Raw genomic sequence first — 13,783 nt, forward strand, 5'->3', positions numbered from 1 at the left:
CGAAAAAATACGCGATTTCAAAAAAACATTTGTCCAAAACGGACAACGGAGTCAAAAGTTATGCCTTGGCGAACTTTTGACACTTTACAACTTAAAAAAAGGCTGGTTCAGCCTGAACCGGCGAGGCGGCCGTTGAGGAGACCGATTCTGGCCTTCCTCGCCGCGGCCAGCGACACGATTTTTGCAACACTGATATATAAAATAAATATAGATTAGAATAGGAATAGTATTACACAATTTTATAATATTACAATAAAATTTTAACCCAAAATTATTGTAGAAATCAATATATTTTATTAGGAAGAGAGATTTTCTAGGAATTGAGCGGGAAATTAAAATTTCAGGATTTTGTTTTTATATATAGTATAGATAGATTGTATTACACTATTTTATAATATTAGAATAGAACTTTAACACAGAATTATTGTACGAATGGGAAAATAGAAATCAATATATTTTATTAGGAAGAGAGATTTTTTAAGAATTGGGCGGGAAGTTAAAATTTCAGGATTTTGTTTTTATATATAGTAAAGATTGTATTACACTATTTTATAATATTAGAATAGAATTTTAAAGCAGAATTACAGAATTATTGTACGAATGGGAAAGTAGAAATCAATATATTTTATTAGGAAGAGAGATTTTTTAGGAATTAGGCGGGAAGTTAAAATTTCAGGATTTTGTTTTTATATATAGTATAGATATAGATTTCTTAACTTATAAATAATGTTATTATGAAAACTTTTATAATACGGAGTATATATTTTATAAATCCAATCATAATCACATATTTAGAACACATATTCAATCTTTATTTTCATGTTCACCCCTCTAAATACTGCCTAGGCATTGTGATGCTCTAATAATGTCTAAACAAGCTTGATTTATTCACCGCTCACCAGATTTCCTTCCCGGAACGCACTAAAACCCTAACCCTAGCTCACAAAACCCTTCCTCATTTTGTCGTGGCCATGGAGATGATGGACGTATCATCTGAAGATGACCCTCAAAAGCCCGAGGTGTTGCGCAAACTCACTGCAGCCGGCGGTCCCTTACCTTCTTCAATTGCGAAGCTCTCTGCCTCTTCAAGAGGCCTACCTGCGGAAAAGGACTTCCATTTTTACAACAATTTCCCCGAATTCAAATCTCCAGTCAAAACAACAGACAAGAAATCGAAAGAGATTCTCGAAAAGGTGGGGGCGTTGTCGGAATTATGGGGTAAAGCGATGCTACTCCCAGACGATTCCGATGATGAGTACGACTGGCTGGTGAATGTTAATGACGATGTGCTTGAGAGGCTAGACGCCTCGCTTGACGAGTTCCGGGCTGCACGCAAGATAGAAGAGGAAAAGGGCGTGAGAATGGAGTCGGAAGGTGGGTTTCAGGTGGTGCTTGGGAGAAGGAATAAGAAGCTAGCGAGTGCCAGTGGCTCTGGCAAAATTATCCTGGAGAGGAGTGAAGAGAAGGTGGCGGATGGGGTGAAGGTGGCCACAAAGCCGAAGCCGAAGGTCCCCTTTCATATACCCACAATTCCTAAGCCACAGGATGAGTATAAGATAGTAGTGAACAACTCTAACCAGCCTTTTGAGCACGTGTGGTTACAGAGGAGTGATGACGGGTCCAGGTTCATACATCCCCTGGTCAGTGCTTCTCTATTTTTCTTAACCATGCTAAGAGTCCTGTGGTTTCTTTGGGCTTCTTTAATTTGACTCCGAGTAATTGTTTCTCCCAGAATGAGTGATATCTTTATGATTTCTAAAATTAATTATGTCCAAATTGTGAGTTTTTATTTTAACCCATAGTTGAAATTTATGATGCGAATAAAATGAGCTTCTTACCATTTCTAGCTATGCTCATTCAGGAGAAGCTTTCTGTACTGGACTTTGTTGATGGTGATGGCACTATAGATCCCATTGAACCTCCTCCTATAGAGAGCACTCCATTTAAGCTTGTAGAGCAGGTCAAAGATCTGAAGGAGTTAGCTGCCAAGTTGCGCAAAGTGGATGAATTTGCGGTACTTTTCAATTATAGTTTTTATTTTGTTTTGGTAACATTTTGAAAGCTTTATTTGTTATAGCCAGATTGATGGTTTTTTTTTAAAAAAATTATTTTGTGAGTATAGATTGAATTTATAAAACAACAACCATTTTCTATTTTGTCAAGCAAAAAAATCTTGGCTGCAATGTTCTATTATTTTATTTTCCATCCTTTATGTCTGAAAAAAATAAACTCATGAGGTTAGACAACGAATGGAATATAAGGGAATATTTGCAAAATGTACATTTTTAGAAAATTATTTGTTGATGAAAGTTTGGAGAATCTTGTCTGTGCATCTTGTTTGTCTATGTTTATAGGAACTGAGAAATCTTTTTGTGTAGAAGGTGATAATTTGGCTTCTGAGTCATGCCTTTCACCAGTTTGACCATCAAGAAAGTATTAGAAGGTTGGAGTCTTAGTGCGATAGAAACTAGATATAGGATATGGAATTGACTTGCCTTATGCTTATTTTGGCTTCTTTGGAATGAAAAAATAGGTCAATCTTCTATGAAAAATATAGAATATGAATATCTGCTTGAATACCCTTTTCTTTTGGACTCAATGAAAGACTCTTTTTAGTGCTCTTTCTTTCATACTCAGACAATCAGTGTTAAATGCTTCTTCTTCTTCTTCTTCTTCTTCTTCTTCTTCTTCTTCTTCTTCTTCTTCTTCTTCTTCTTCTTTGTACAACCTCTGTACCTTAGGTGGTATTGGTCTGTTTGATGAAATTCATACTTATAAAAGACAGAATCAGCAGTATCAAACATATCTGTAACCCCCCAGGAGGGAAAGGGGTAGGGAGGACCTGTTTCTTATTATCTCATTTTGAATGCTGTTAAGAAATGATAGGTTGGAAGATTGTGTGGTTGGCAAACACCAACTGCCTACTGGTAGAGGTGAAATATGGTAATAAGTCTAATAACAAGAGAATGAGCAAAACATGTATGATAAGGAATTTATTGCTTAGAAGCTTAATATAAAAATTACAATAGCTAATGTATTTACAAGCTTAAGAGGTGGTTAAGGAGTCTTCTGATATTACAACATGTGTTAATTCTGAAACTCACTAAATCCGTCACCTTTGAGTTTCTTGCACATGATAAGGAACAAAATCTGCACGTTGTCTTGGACTCTTGGTTTTCTAACAGATGTCACAATGAGCTTAAAATGAGTAACATCTATAGTTGGATTTATTTTGTGATATGTCTTATTTATCAAGAGCTTAGATTAAGCGACATTTAGAGTAGGGGTTGCGAGGTTTGCTTTTATATGAGATTGGTTTTTTATATAAAACATTAAGTTTAGCTTGTGTTGTTCAAATCAGATAGTAATTATGCCTGTTTTAAAATATTCCTGACTTGCAAAAAGGAACTTCTTTACCTGAATAGTATCACATGCATTGTTTTCCAAGTTAATTGCCTGAGCTTTGTTCTGCAATCAACTTTGGTCCAGGTTGATTTGGAGCATAATCAATATCGATCATTTCAAGGGCTAACATGCCTAATGCAAATATCCACAAGAAGTGAAGATTTTGTTGTGGACACCCTGAAACTTCGCATTCATGTTGGTCCATATCTAAGAGAAGTTTTTAAGGACCCAACCAAAAAAAAGGTAAGCATCTTTACTCTTTTAATTGATGCAGGCATGCAGCCAATGAAGTGTTAATCATGTTTTTGCCTTGTATAACTAGGTTATGCATGGAGCGGATAGAGATATTATATGGCTTCAACGTGACTTCGGCATATATGTCTGCAATCTATTTGACACTGGTCAGGTATGGGCTTGATTTACTGCTGCATGGACCCTGGTTAAAGACTAGTTTTGGTTTTTTGGTAATGACATTGAATAATCTATTAAATATGTTGATCGATGAACCATAGTTGGTATATTTTGCAATATCAAATGATCTGGTATATTTATCTATTTACTAAATGCACTTAGTTGAGTCTTTAGGTCTTTTCTAGTTATTAAAAGAAAAAGATGAAATTGAAGAAACAGCCAAATAATTGACCTGTTTGTTTTATCAATAATTTATTCTTACAAGATTATTTGTTTCACTAGTGAAAGACAAAGCTCTGCAAGATCATCAAACTCTTTGAAGTTTGAAGTATATCCTTCACCAAATGCTTTATTCTTGGTATTAGTTGACAACTTATGTGGGCCTCAATAATGTGTTTTTTCAATTTAGGCTCAGTATGGATGATGGACATATGTAACTGTTTATATGATGAGTGCTCTTTGATAAGCACCAAACAACTTATTTGGGTTTGTCATTTCAACTTGCCTTTAAACAGCTGTATTCAGCTATTCTGATAGGCATGCAACTAATTTTATACCCCTTCTAATGAGTATCTTCAGCCAAAACATCTTTCAAATAGCTTATAGAAATAAACAAAAACAATTTTCAAAAGCCATAAGCTCTTTTCTTAAGCATGATAAAAAACAGTAAAATGTCAGATACATGTTTATAATCTTAGAAAAGCTAATAGCCTAATACTAATCTAATCCAAACTATGCATTAATCTTTTATTGAAATTTTATAAAAAATGTTTTATCTAGCTGTATGCAATTCGGTGGATTTCTACATATTCAAAGAATATTCTGTATAAGAGGCTATCATACTTGAGCAGTAAACTAGCAATGAGTAAATCATGGAGATTTTTAAGCTTAGTTCAATGGTTGTATTGAGCTATTCAGGGTTTAGGAAGGTGTATAAACCCTCTGATATCAAGGGATTTTGTTTAGTTTCTTATTGTACCATTGCTTTTTATGGACTTTCGAACATTCTTTAAATCGTTCTAACAATGAGATACATCATGATGCTTTCTCTTTGGGGCTTTAGTGAAATAATTATTGTGTCAATTACTAGGCCTCAAGGGTTTTGAAACTGGAGAGGAACAGTTTGGAGTATCTGCTGCATCATTATTGTGGAGTTGCGGCAAAGAAAGAGTATGATCTAATTGTAGTTACATATGTCCTAAAAATTATGTGTATCATCTTCATCCTGCCATCCCCCACCTAAAACAATGAAAAGAAGGGGAAACATTGAAATTTTGAGAAGCTTCCCCTGCCTCCCCCAAAAGAATAGATTAGTTAAATATTTGCACTAAATGCCATGCTGTCATATTGGCCATTCTTCTCTTTGCAGATACCAGAATGCAGAATGGAGATTGCGCCCACTCCCTATTGAGATGGTGAGGTATGGATCTTGTGAGACTTTTTTTTTTTACTTGTAATAATCCATATACCCTCAAAACTAAGTGTTTCTATAAGGCTTATCTTTTAATATATATCCACCTGTCTTCCCAAAGTAGAAATTCTGACTCCACTCTGTTCTATTTTTCCAGACTTGGACAATTATTTAAATATGGATATCTTTTTTCTTTTGTGTAAATTGAAAAAACACAAAGCCTTTTCTTTGTGTCTTGGTTGTTGGTATTTATAGTGCATAATTCAATTTTCTCAGCCACTGAGCTGCAAGCCTGCAATATGACACTTAATGCTTTTATTCTGTAGATATGCCAGAGAAGATACACATTATCTGTTATATATTTACGATGTAATGAGGAAGCAGTTGCTTGAACTACCCACGGACACTGAATCTTCTGATTCTCCTTTGGTAGAGGTAAGACCCTTATACCTTCCTTTTCAATACTTGATCCTTTTGTTCTTGAAATGACTATATTGCATGATTTGCATCCATAGCTGCATTATGCATTGTTTACAAGTAAATTTAGATTTTATTCTTAATCCTTTTTTTTTTTTTTTAATTTTTATTTAAATTGTTCTTTAGCTTGTTCATGCAAAAACAATGACAAAATAAGTCTTCTGGTAGGCTTACCAGAAGCCTTACTACTGGTTAAATTATATACTATGGAGTATGGAGTATAGCTGTATAGATAATAGTTGAAGGAAATAATTTTTGCCTATGACATGAGATTGATCTGTTACGTTTCAATCTTGTGAGAAAGTTGCTTTCCTGAATAGATTTAATGTTGCTTGCAGGTATACAAGCGCAGCTATGATATATGCATGCAGATGTATGAAAAAGAACTTTTAACTGATAGTTCATATCTCCACATATATGGGTATGGCATTCCACTGGGCAGCTTAATGTCCTTTTGTAGTAACTGTCAACACGTACAATTTCTACCTGAACTTCTTTATAGATTTCTATATTGCATTTTGTGTAGTTTCCCATTGTTCTTTTTTGTTATATTGGCCTTGGTACTTAGTATAGCCTTCTGAAATGCATTTGCAGGTTGCAGGGAGCTGGGCTGAATGCTCAACAGCTTGCTATTGTTGCTGTAAGTTGTAGGTTGCTCTATATTTCATGTAACCATCTCGATTTATAATCTGTTATCTCTGGTCATTGACAAGACATGCTATCGAAATTAGTGGTTTTAACACTTAATAGGATATCATTGCTAACTACTTTCCTTTGCCACGATTCTTGACTATCTCAAGGGACTCTGTGAGTGGAGAGATGCTATTGCCCGTGCTGAAGATGAAAGTACTGGCTATATTTTACCAAACAGAACCCTGATTGAAATTGGTTTGTTATACCTGTTGCCAGTTTACCTTTATTCAATTCAATTATTCCTGTGTTTAGCTCACAACTGATTTATGCACATTTGCTTTGCTGTGTTAAAAAAAGCTAAGCAGATGCCTCTCGTTGGCAACAAGTTGCGGCGGTTTGTAAAATCAAAGCATCCTTATGTCGAGCACAACCTTAGTGCTGTAGTCAGTATCATTAGGCACTCTATCCAAAATTATGCTGCATATGAAGCTGCTGCCAAACAGTTAAAAGAAAGGCATATGGAATTAGTAAGTTTTCAAATTATTCTCAAGATTTTATCTTATGTTATTTTGATGGTTTTCCAAAGGGAATTAAAAATTGAGATAAGATAGGAGTTAGCCTTTTTGAGATTAAAAAAAGAAGGTAAATGAAATTTTATTACTCTCTTAGATCTGTCTGTTTTGAATTTGTCAGCATTGAGTTCGGGTAGACTGTAGAGAACTATTCTCTCGTATGATGATATATGCTATAAAGCCTATAAGCTAATGAACTGAAAATGATAAACAATAGACAATAGGTGAGAAGTCCCTTGTCTAAATGTTCTTTGATGCTGGAAAGGAAAAAAGTCACTTTCATACTTCTGCAATAAAAAATAAAGCGTGTCTCTCACTCATGATATAACTATGACAGCGGAAGTTCCTAGTTTTCTTGGAGGACTTCTTCACCTGAGTGGAGATTCTGCCTGTATAATCGAACAACCAATTTCAGTCTGAAATGAATATGAGAAATACAGGAAAGATGATAACTTCCATACTCCTGTTAATATGATCTACCAAACTTCTATTTAGAACCATAAACAATCTATTTCGCTGCTCACTGGTTGCCTCCCTGTTAAACTAGTCTTATAGTACTCTTTTACTATGTGGTTTGCCATTGTTGAAATCCTTCGACTAATTGGAAATTTGGCCCAAGTGATACTTTAGACCAATTTGGTTATTTCTCTAGTAAAGTCACAACATAGTCTCTTAGTGTTAATGAGGGTTTGTCTGTTGTTGTCCTTATAGTGATTATTGATGCATGAATTTGCTTATATTGAAGAGGTGTGGGTTTGTGTGGAGTTCTGTGATTGTGTCAGTTATATGGGAATTGCCCTTAGGTCCAAACTTATTTTTTTTCTTAATTATAATATAAAGCTGTTCAAGAGAATAACATTCATGTGAACAGGCATCTCAAGAAAACACTCAGGCTGATACTGAGGGAGCTGAAGGCTTTACACCTGAATCTCCTGAACAATTGAAAATGTCTACAGAAACAGAAGATACTAACATCGGTGTTGAACTAGATAATAGTACCCATGGAAGTTCAGTAGCTGGAAAACAACAGAAAAACAGGTATTTAGAGCCTGGAAATTGTACCACTAAAGTCAGCCCTTCTTCAAGGGATCACACAAATGAGCATCGATGTGAAAATGAGAATGTGAAGGTTACTACATCGAAACAGGTCAGTCTCGATGGGTTAGCATTTTTTGCATTTGGCTCTTTTCTCTTGAATTTTTGCCATGCTAATATATTCCCTTGCTCAGGCAGAAGTAATTGTTCCAGCTCTAAGGAAGCCAAGCCGTGGTCTTGGGATGCTGTTGGGTGGCTCGGCTAAGAGGAAGTTGGACTCTGATAGAAGAGTATGTTCTGTACAACAATATGGAAATAATAACTGTATTCTAGTTCCTTTATTGAATTGTTTCCTACTAAATATGATAAGACACATTTTGAACATTAAGACGACTCTGCAGGCAGTTATCATTTGTCTGTATTTTAATTCCACTTCTACCTTTTATAGCGTCTGTTTCAATAAACTGTATTGAGAAATGTGAATTTCTTTTTACTGCACAGATTTTATCCTGCCCCATGTGGTGATATTGCCTTCTTTCTTTGTGATTAACAGGATCAGGATGAAATGAAATTGGAGCAGATAAAGTCTTCTTTGAACCTTCGGTTCCAAACATTTTCAGAGAGGAGTGAACAGTTACCTCAAGCTGTGCAAGAACCTGCTCAACCATTAGAAAGCTCACATCAAAAGGAGGCTGTTGATGTGCCAGTCACTACCTCAAATTTAGAGGACATTATAGTTTTGGACGACGATGATGATGATGACATGGAAGAACCAGGAAATGAGGAATCTGAAGCTTCTAAATCTTTGCATCACGAGGAAGAGCCCGTTGCTGAGCCAGTCACTACACATTGTGAAGATGTTATAATTTTGGATGATGATGAAGACGATGAAAATGCTGAGGAACCAGTAAAAGGTGACTCAGAAGCTGCTAATGTTCAGCCGCTGCAGAGGGGAAATGGTGAATCCGCTTCTTCTGCCAACATTGAAGAGGAAGATGGGTCTGTCTCACTCTCTGATCTCTCTTCCAGCTTTCAGAAGTGCTTTCAGTCTATCAATGAATCACGAAAAGCCACGCTAGCTGAAAAGTCTAAAGCTCAAGAGGTTAATTTGCAGGTTCAGCCCTTCGACTATGAAGAAGCAAGGAAGCAAGTAGATTTTGGGCAAGATGCGGTTGGGCGCAAGTCTGATAAAAACAACAAGAAAAAGAATACCGTCCCGGGTGATCCCCTAAATAAAGAGGTGACTAATGAATTCCAGCAAGGGAAACGACGCCAAGCTTTTCCAGTAACTGGAAATCGTAGCTATACTTTTCGTTGACTCTAGATTATGATCAAGGTTTGTCAAGCTCCACTATGGAAGAAAGATGTGGAAGATGAAAAAACTTGTATTAATTAAATTTAAGATGTTAGAATTGGGTTTTTAAGCTTCTTGGAGGTATCCATATTTTTACCCCCTATGGTGGTAAGCGTGGGGAATTTCCGTCTTTGCCCATATGGTCATCTCTGGCAGGCATTTGCTTGCGGTTTTGTTTCTGGACAGACTTCGGTTAAGATATGAAAAAAAATTGACCTTGGCATTTTAGACTTGTTGAAATTATTTTTCTTAGTAGTCTAAAAGATAGTAAAATAAGGTCCGTGTGGAAGCTTGAAAAATGACTTTTGCACAACAAAAAGAAAATATTCTTTCTAATCAACGAAAAAAATGTTTGATTTGATATAAAATGTTGTCTTAAATTTCTAATCAGAAGATATTTTTTAAATTCTTTTTATTTTATTTCTTTTTCAAGCTAGTCTTCGAATTGAATTATTATAATTTATTATTACACAATCACTACATCACTTCAACCATTATCACCACCATACAACCACAATTGACACCACCCTTATCACCATTATTACTATCACAGTCTCACCATCAACACACTACTGCCATTATTATTATTATTATTATTATTATTGTTATAATAATAATAATAATAATAATAATTATTATTATTATTATTATTATTATTATTATATAACAAGTAATATTTCCATTTTTAGGATAAAAAATTTAAAAAAAATACAATTTCTTAACTTTTAGTTAAATACAAAAAATATTTTTCAAACATTCAACTAAATATTAAAAAATTAAATTATTTTTGAGAAACATTTTTCAAGTTTTGAAACTGATTCTAATATACGTTTTAATACATATGTAATAAAATGTAATAAAATAAAAAATTATAATATAAATATTAAATATTCATACAATATGCATTAAGGTTAATGTGTTTATTTATAACATGACATTTACAAACTTTTACTTTCAGTGATTATTTAATTAAGAATTTAAGTAATAATTAAATCAGATTAAAAAAAAAACATGTTCAATCACAGAATTTGGAGTAATATTAGAAAAGAAAGAAAAAAACTCCATACAAAATCCACATAGTTAAGCAAGCTGAAATTGATATAGAATTCAGTTGCAGTGATATAATTCATTCACAACAACCGGAGAAGATCGTTGCGGAGAGATCGACGAAACCGCAACCGTTTAATCAACCATGGCGATGCCCGTCGACTTCGGAGATGCTGGCGTCAGAGGTGGGGGTGGGACTCTGTCAGAGCTGTACCAGAGCTCGAGGCGGCTATTGCTGAAGAACAGAGATGGATTGGAGAAGCTGGAGCGCTTCGAGTACTCGTCTTCCTCCGTTGCATTCTCATCGTCGTCGAACGCCGCCTCGTTGGGCTTAGACTCTTCCGATCATCTGTTCGATGCCGTTAGGAAGGACATCACTCAGATCCAGTCGCTATGTTCCGAGATGGATCGCCTTTGGCGTTCCATTCCTGCCAAGTCTCAACGTGATCTCTGGAAAAGGTTCTTTTGATTGCTTATTCTATTTTAATTTTTCATTTTCATTTCTAAATTGCAGTTCCTTTGCTACTTTGAGATGGAAGTTTTTGCAGACATTTCTAGTATATCGAATTATAGCATTCATGTAATTTATTCGTCACAATTACTGAATCCATATCGCCGCTTTCATTATTATTTACCAGAATTAGGAAATTTTAGAAAAACAATATGTATTCATCAAATAGGGATCATGTAATTAGACTTGTAAAAATTAAAGGAAAATATGAAGGTTTAGTCGGTGTTTTAGTGTAATAATTCCATCAAGCTAGGGGTGTACTATCGAGAGTCAAAATTCTCGATTCCCAATATTATGGGGAGAAAGAAGGTGGAATTTTTGACTCTGCTAACTTTAATTTGCTTAAGGCTCTATTTTGGTATCATATTATAGTTCTCAACTCTGTTTGTTTGAAATCTAGTCTTCTCTTCTTCAAGTTTAACGTAGTTCGATTTTTGGACAAGAACTCTAGACCTGCAGGCTGCAGCTACTGGTTGTTTTTCTTCAACCAGTTAAATTTTGAAGCAAACCTTGTTGTCTTGAACGTAGATGTTGGGCTTGATTTGTCCACCAGTTTAACCATATAAATACTCCTATCAGATTATCCTTAAAGTCCACTTCTATTATCACATTGCTCCCAATCAATTCAAACTCTGAAGAGGCTCATAGATGGAGTGGAAGACTAATAACCCAGACTATCCTCTTCCACAATTTGACATTAGCATCTGGGAAACTGAAATCCCATTTCTTTGACTGGGGTTTTGCTTCTCCCCACTGGTGAAGACCCTTGGCCAGGACACTTTCAGCTTCCATCGCTGAAGGATAATGAAACGTAGCAGGGAGTCCTATAGATGGCTTACACAAATCTTGTAGACTTCAGAGTGGGTGAGATCTGGATTTGGAGATATACATCCTGCCAGCTCTTGGTAGGATGGAGACATGTGAGAGTTTTCTCTCTTTCTCCTTTTTGATATTTTTTAACATCTCAATTGAGATATTTAGTTATCTATTAGTTTAGGAATTAAGTGTACACGATTAGGTTGTATTAGTTGATTTTTTGAATAATATTAAAGAATGCCGGGTAGCTTAAAACTCTTAAACTAATTGCTAACACATCTTTTTTAAAAATAAAAATAAAATTGTCTAATCCATTATTTTCATGCCCTTCCATTCTGCATTCTGCTGCATCAGCATTTTGATTTATACTTTTCATTTTGTAAGGAAACATTATACTTGTTAGGTTGTCTATTCTGGGCTTTCTGAAATTTCTTCCCTATATTGCAAGTTGAAATCTTGAAACATTTTTCTGAAGCAAAAAATGCTTCTTTGTTATGTAGAAAGGTAGAGCAAGTGGCTGAAGAGGCCGACTCCTTGAAAGATAGTTTGGATAAATATTATCTTCGTAATCAGAGACGGATCCAAGAAGCTCGAGAGAGAGCTGAGTTACTTGGAAGAGCTGTATGAAATTCTTTTTCTGCTTTTTTATGAATCATTGACATTGATTTTCTTAAATAAAATTCATTTATAGTCAGGGTGATGTATTTGCTTTATATTCTAGAATGGCAATTCATCACATGTTCTTAAGATTTTTGATGAGGAAGCACAAGCAATGCAGTCTGTCCGCAGCTCTTCAAAGATGATGGAAGAAACCTTGGCAACTGGTGCTGCTATTCTTTCTAAATATAGTGAGCAGAGGGACCGGTTAAAGGTATTTACATGTGTCCTGATCTCTCTCTCTTTTCCTGTATGTGCGGATTGTCTATAGTTGGTTTTTGCATAGTTGTGTGAACCCTCCTGTACTCCTTGTCTGCTGTTATCATGGACCCTATGAAACCTATTTCCATTTATAAATTCATATGCTTGTAGGGAATAAAGTTGGTCTTCCTGACAAGTCAAATGAATTAGTGAAACACTAGAACCCTGTGCTTCTCCTTTTTTAATTTGCGATAGCTATGTTCAATAGAAGAATATTTATGAGCTATTTGACTGTTAGCTGGAGCATTCATGGGCACATCTAGCTTTCCTATATGCTTCATAGTGTGATATAAATGCTTCATGACTGTATCCTAGGATTCCTAGCTTCCTCTTGTCTTTATCACTTGGTTGCTCCCACATTATTTCTTCTTAATTCTTGTAAATTGTGGAATATGAAATCTGTCAAAATGGGAGTCATGTAAGGCTTTGCTGAGGGTTTCTCTTTAAATTTTCCATTTTTGGTCCGGATAAAGCTCTAAGTGCAGTATGACCTCTGATAACAAATATTTGAGTCATCGAAAGTGATGTGTCATGGTGTTGTGGTCGCCAGTTTCAAACCAATAACCTTTTTTGCTTGTTTACATTCTCAGCAAGCTCAAAGGAAAGCTCTGGATGTTCTCAACACGTTGGGGCTATCTAATTCCTTATTAAGACTGATTGAGAGGAGAAACCGCACTGACAAGTGGATCAAGTATGCTGGCATGGTTGTAACAATCATCATCCTTGTTGTCATATGGAGGTGGACGCGATGAACCGTGCTTAGCAATCCGTTGAATCTTTCGGTCCCGGATTCACAGTATTGTAAACTGAAGCAGACATACAAATAGACATAGGAAAATTTATATGTGATCCAGCCCTTTTAAACTTGCCTAAATTCTTGCTTTTATTAGCGTCAAATTTTGAGATTGCTTTCATCATGTCCTTGTAAAATGTCACCTGTTAAATGTATGAAAATGGAACCACCAAAAAAAAAAAGTCACCGCCTCGCCGGAGACTGGACTTACTGTTGGAAGACGGCAGCCGGAATCCGGTCACCGGCTGCCAATCGTTGATCGCCTACTGTTTTATACATTATTATCTTCCAGCGAGGCAAGATGTGAAATTTGACTGAACATTTTTGGTGTGTCAATTCTCTCTAGTGGCGAAGCTAGTGGGCTAGTGGCACCATATTCATAGCCATATTATGCACTTTT

At 35.5% G+C, this 13,783-nt stretch overlaps 2 protein-coding genes across 3 annotated transcripts; both read left to right on the forward strand.

Moving 5' to 3' along the window:
* Window positions 1–832: 832 nt before the first annotated feature.
* Window positions 833–9,526, forward strand: LOC109181823 (protein RRP6-like 1). Of its 2 annotated transcripts, XM_019331743.1 has the most exons (15): window positions 833–1,640; window positions 1,862–2,014; window positions 3,490–3,648; window positions 3,728–3,811; window positions 4,907–4,986; window positions 5,186–5,236; window positions 5,554–5,662; window positions 6,043–6,125; window positions 6,299–6,344; window positions 6,505–6,592; window positions 6,695–6,864; window positions 7,781–8,056; window positions 8,139–8,234; window positions 8,498–8,943; window positions 9,059–9,526. In XM_019331743.1, exons 1-15 carry the CDS (start codon window positions 972–974, stop codon window positions 9,096–9,098), a joined length of 2,550 nt encoding a protein of 849 aa, XP_019187288.1. In that variant the 5' UTR covers window positions 833–971; the 3' UTR covers window positions 9,099–9,526. The 2 variants fall into 2 exon arrangements, with proteins under 2 accessions (XP_019187288.1, XP_019187287.1); XM_019331742.1 differs by having other exon boundaries at window positions 834–1,640; window positions 8,498–9,526.
* An 831-nt stretch (window positions 9,527–10,357) lies between these two features.
* Window positions 10,358–13,565, forward strand: LOC109181826 (membrin-11-like). The gene is made up of 4 exons (XM_019331746.1): window positions 10,358–10,804; window positions 12,173–12,293; window positions 12,394–12,543; window positions 13,181–13,565. The coding sequence occupies exons 1-4, from the start codon at window positions 10,491–10,493 to the stop codon at window positions 13,340–13,342; spliced, it is 747 nt and encodes a 248-aa protein (XP_019187291.1). The 5' UTR covers window positions 10,358–10,490; the 3' UTR covers window positions 13,343–13,565.
* The last annotated feature ends 218 nt before the right edge of the window (window positions 13,566–13,783 follow it).

The sequence above is a fragment of the Ipomoea nil genome, unplaced genomic scaffold (assembly GCF_001879475.1).
Source record: "Ipomoea nil cultivar Tokyo-kokei standard unplaced genomic scaffold, Asagao_1.1 scaffold1043, whole genome shotgun sequence".
Taxonomy (NCBI): Eukaryota; Viridiplantae; Streptophyta; class Magnoliopsida; order Solanales; family Convolvulaceae; genus Ipomoea; species Ipomoea nil.

Bases quoted from the DNA above. Each gene is read 5' to 3' on its own strand.
- LOC109181823 (XM_019331742.1), top strand. From the start codon at position 972: ATGGAGATGATGGACGTATCATCTGAAGATGACCCTCAAAAGCCCGAG. The intron at 1,641-1,861 runs GTCAGTGCTTCT...ATGCTCATTCAG, and splicing joins CCAGGTTCATACATCCCCTG to GAGAAGCTTTCTGTACTGGA. The intron at 6,345-6,504 runs GTAAGTTGTAGG...GACTATCTCAAG, and splicing joins AACAGCTTGCTATTGTTGCT to GGACTCTGTGAGTGGAGAGA.
- LOC109181826 (XM_019331746.1), top strand. From the start codon at position 10,491: ATGGCGATGCCCGTCGACTTCGGAGATGCTGGCGTCAGAGGTGGGGGT. The intron at 10,805-12,172 runs GTTCTTTTGATT...TTTGTTATGTAG, and splicing joins CAACGTGATCTCTGGAAAAG to AAAGGTAGAGCAAGTGGCTG. The intron at 12,544-13,180 runs GTATTTACATGT...TTACATTCTCAG, and splicing joins AGCAGAGGGACCGGTTAAAG to CAAGCTCAAAGGAAAGCTCT.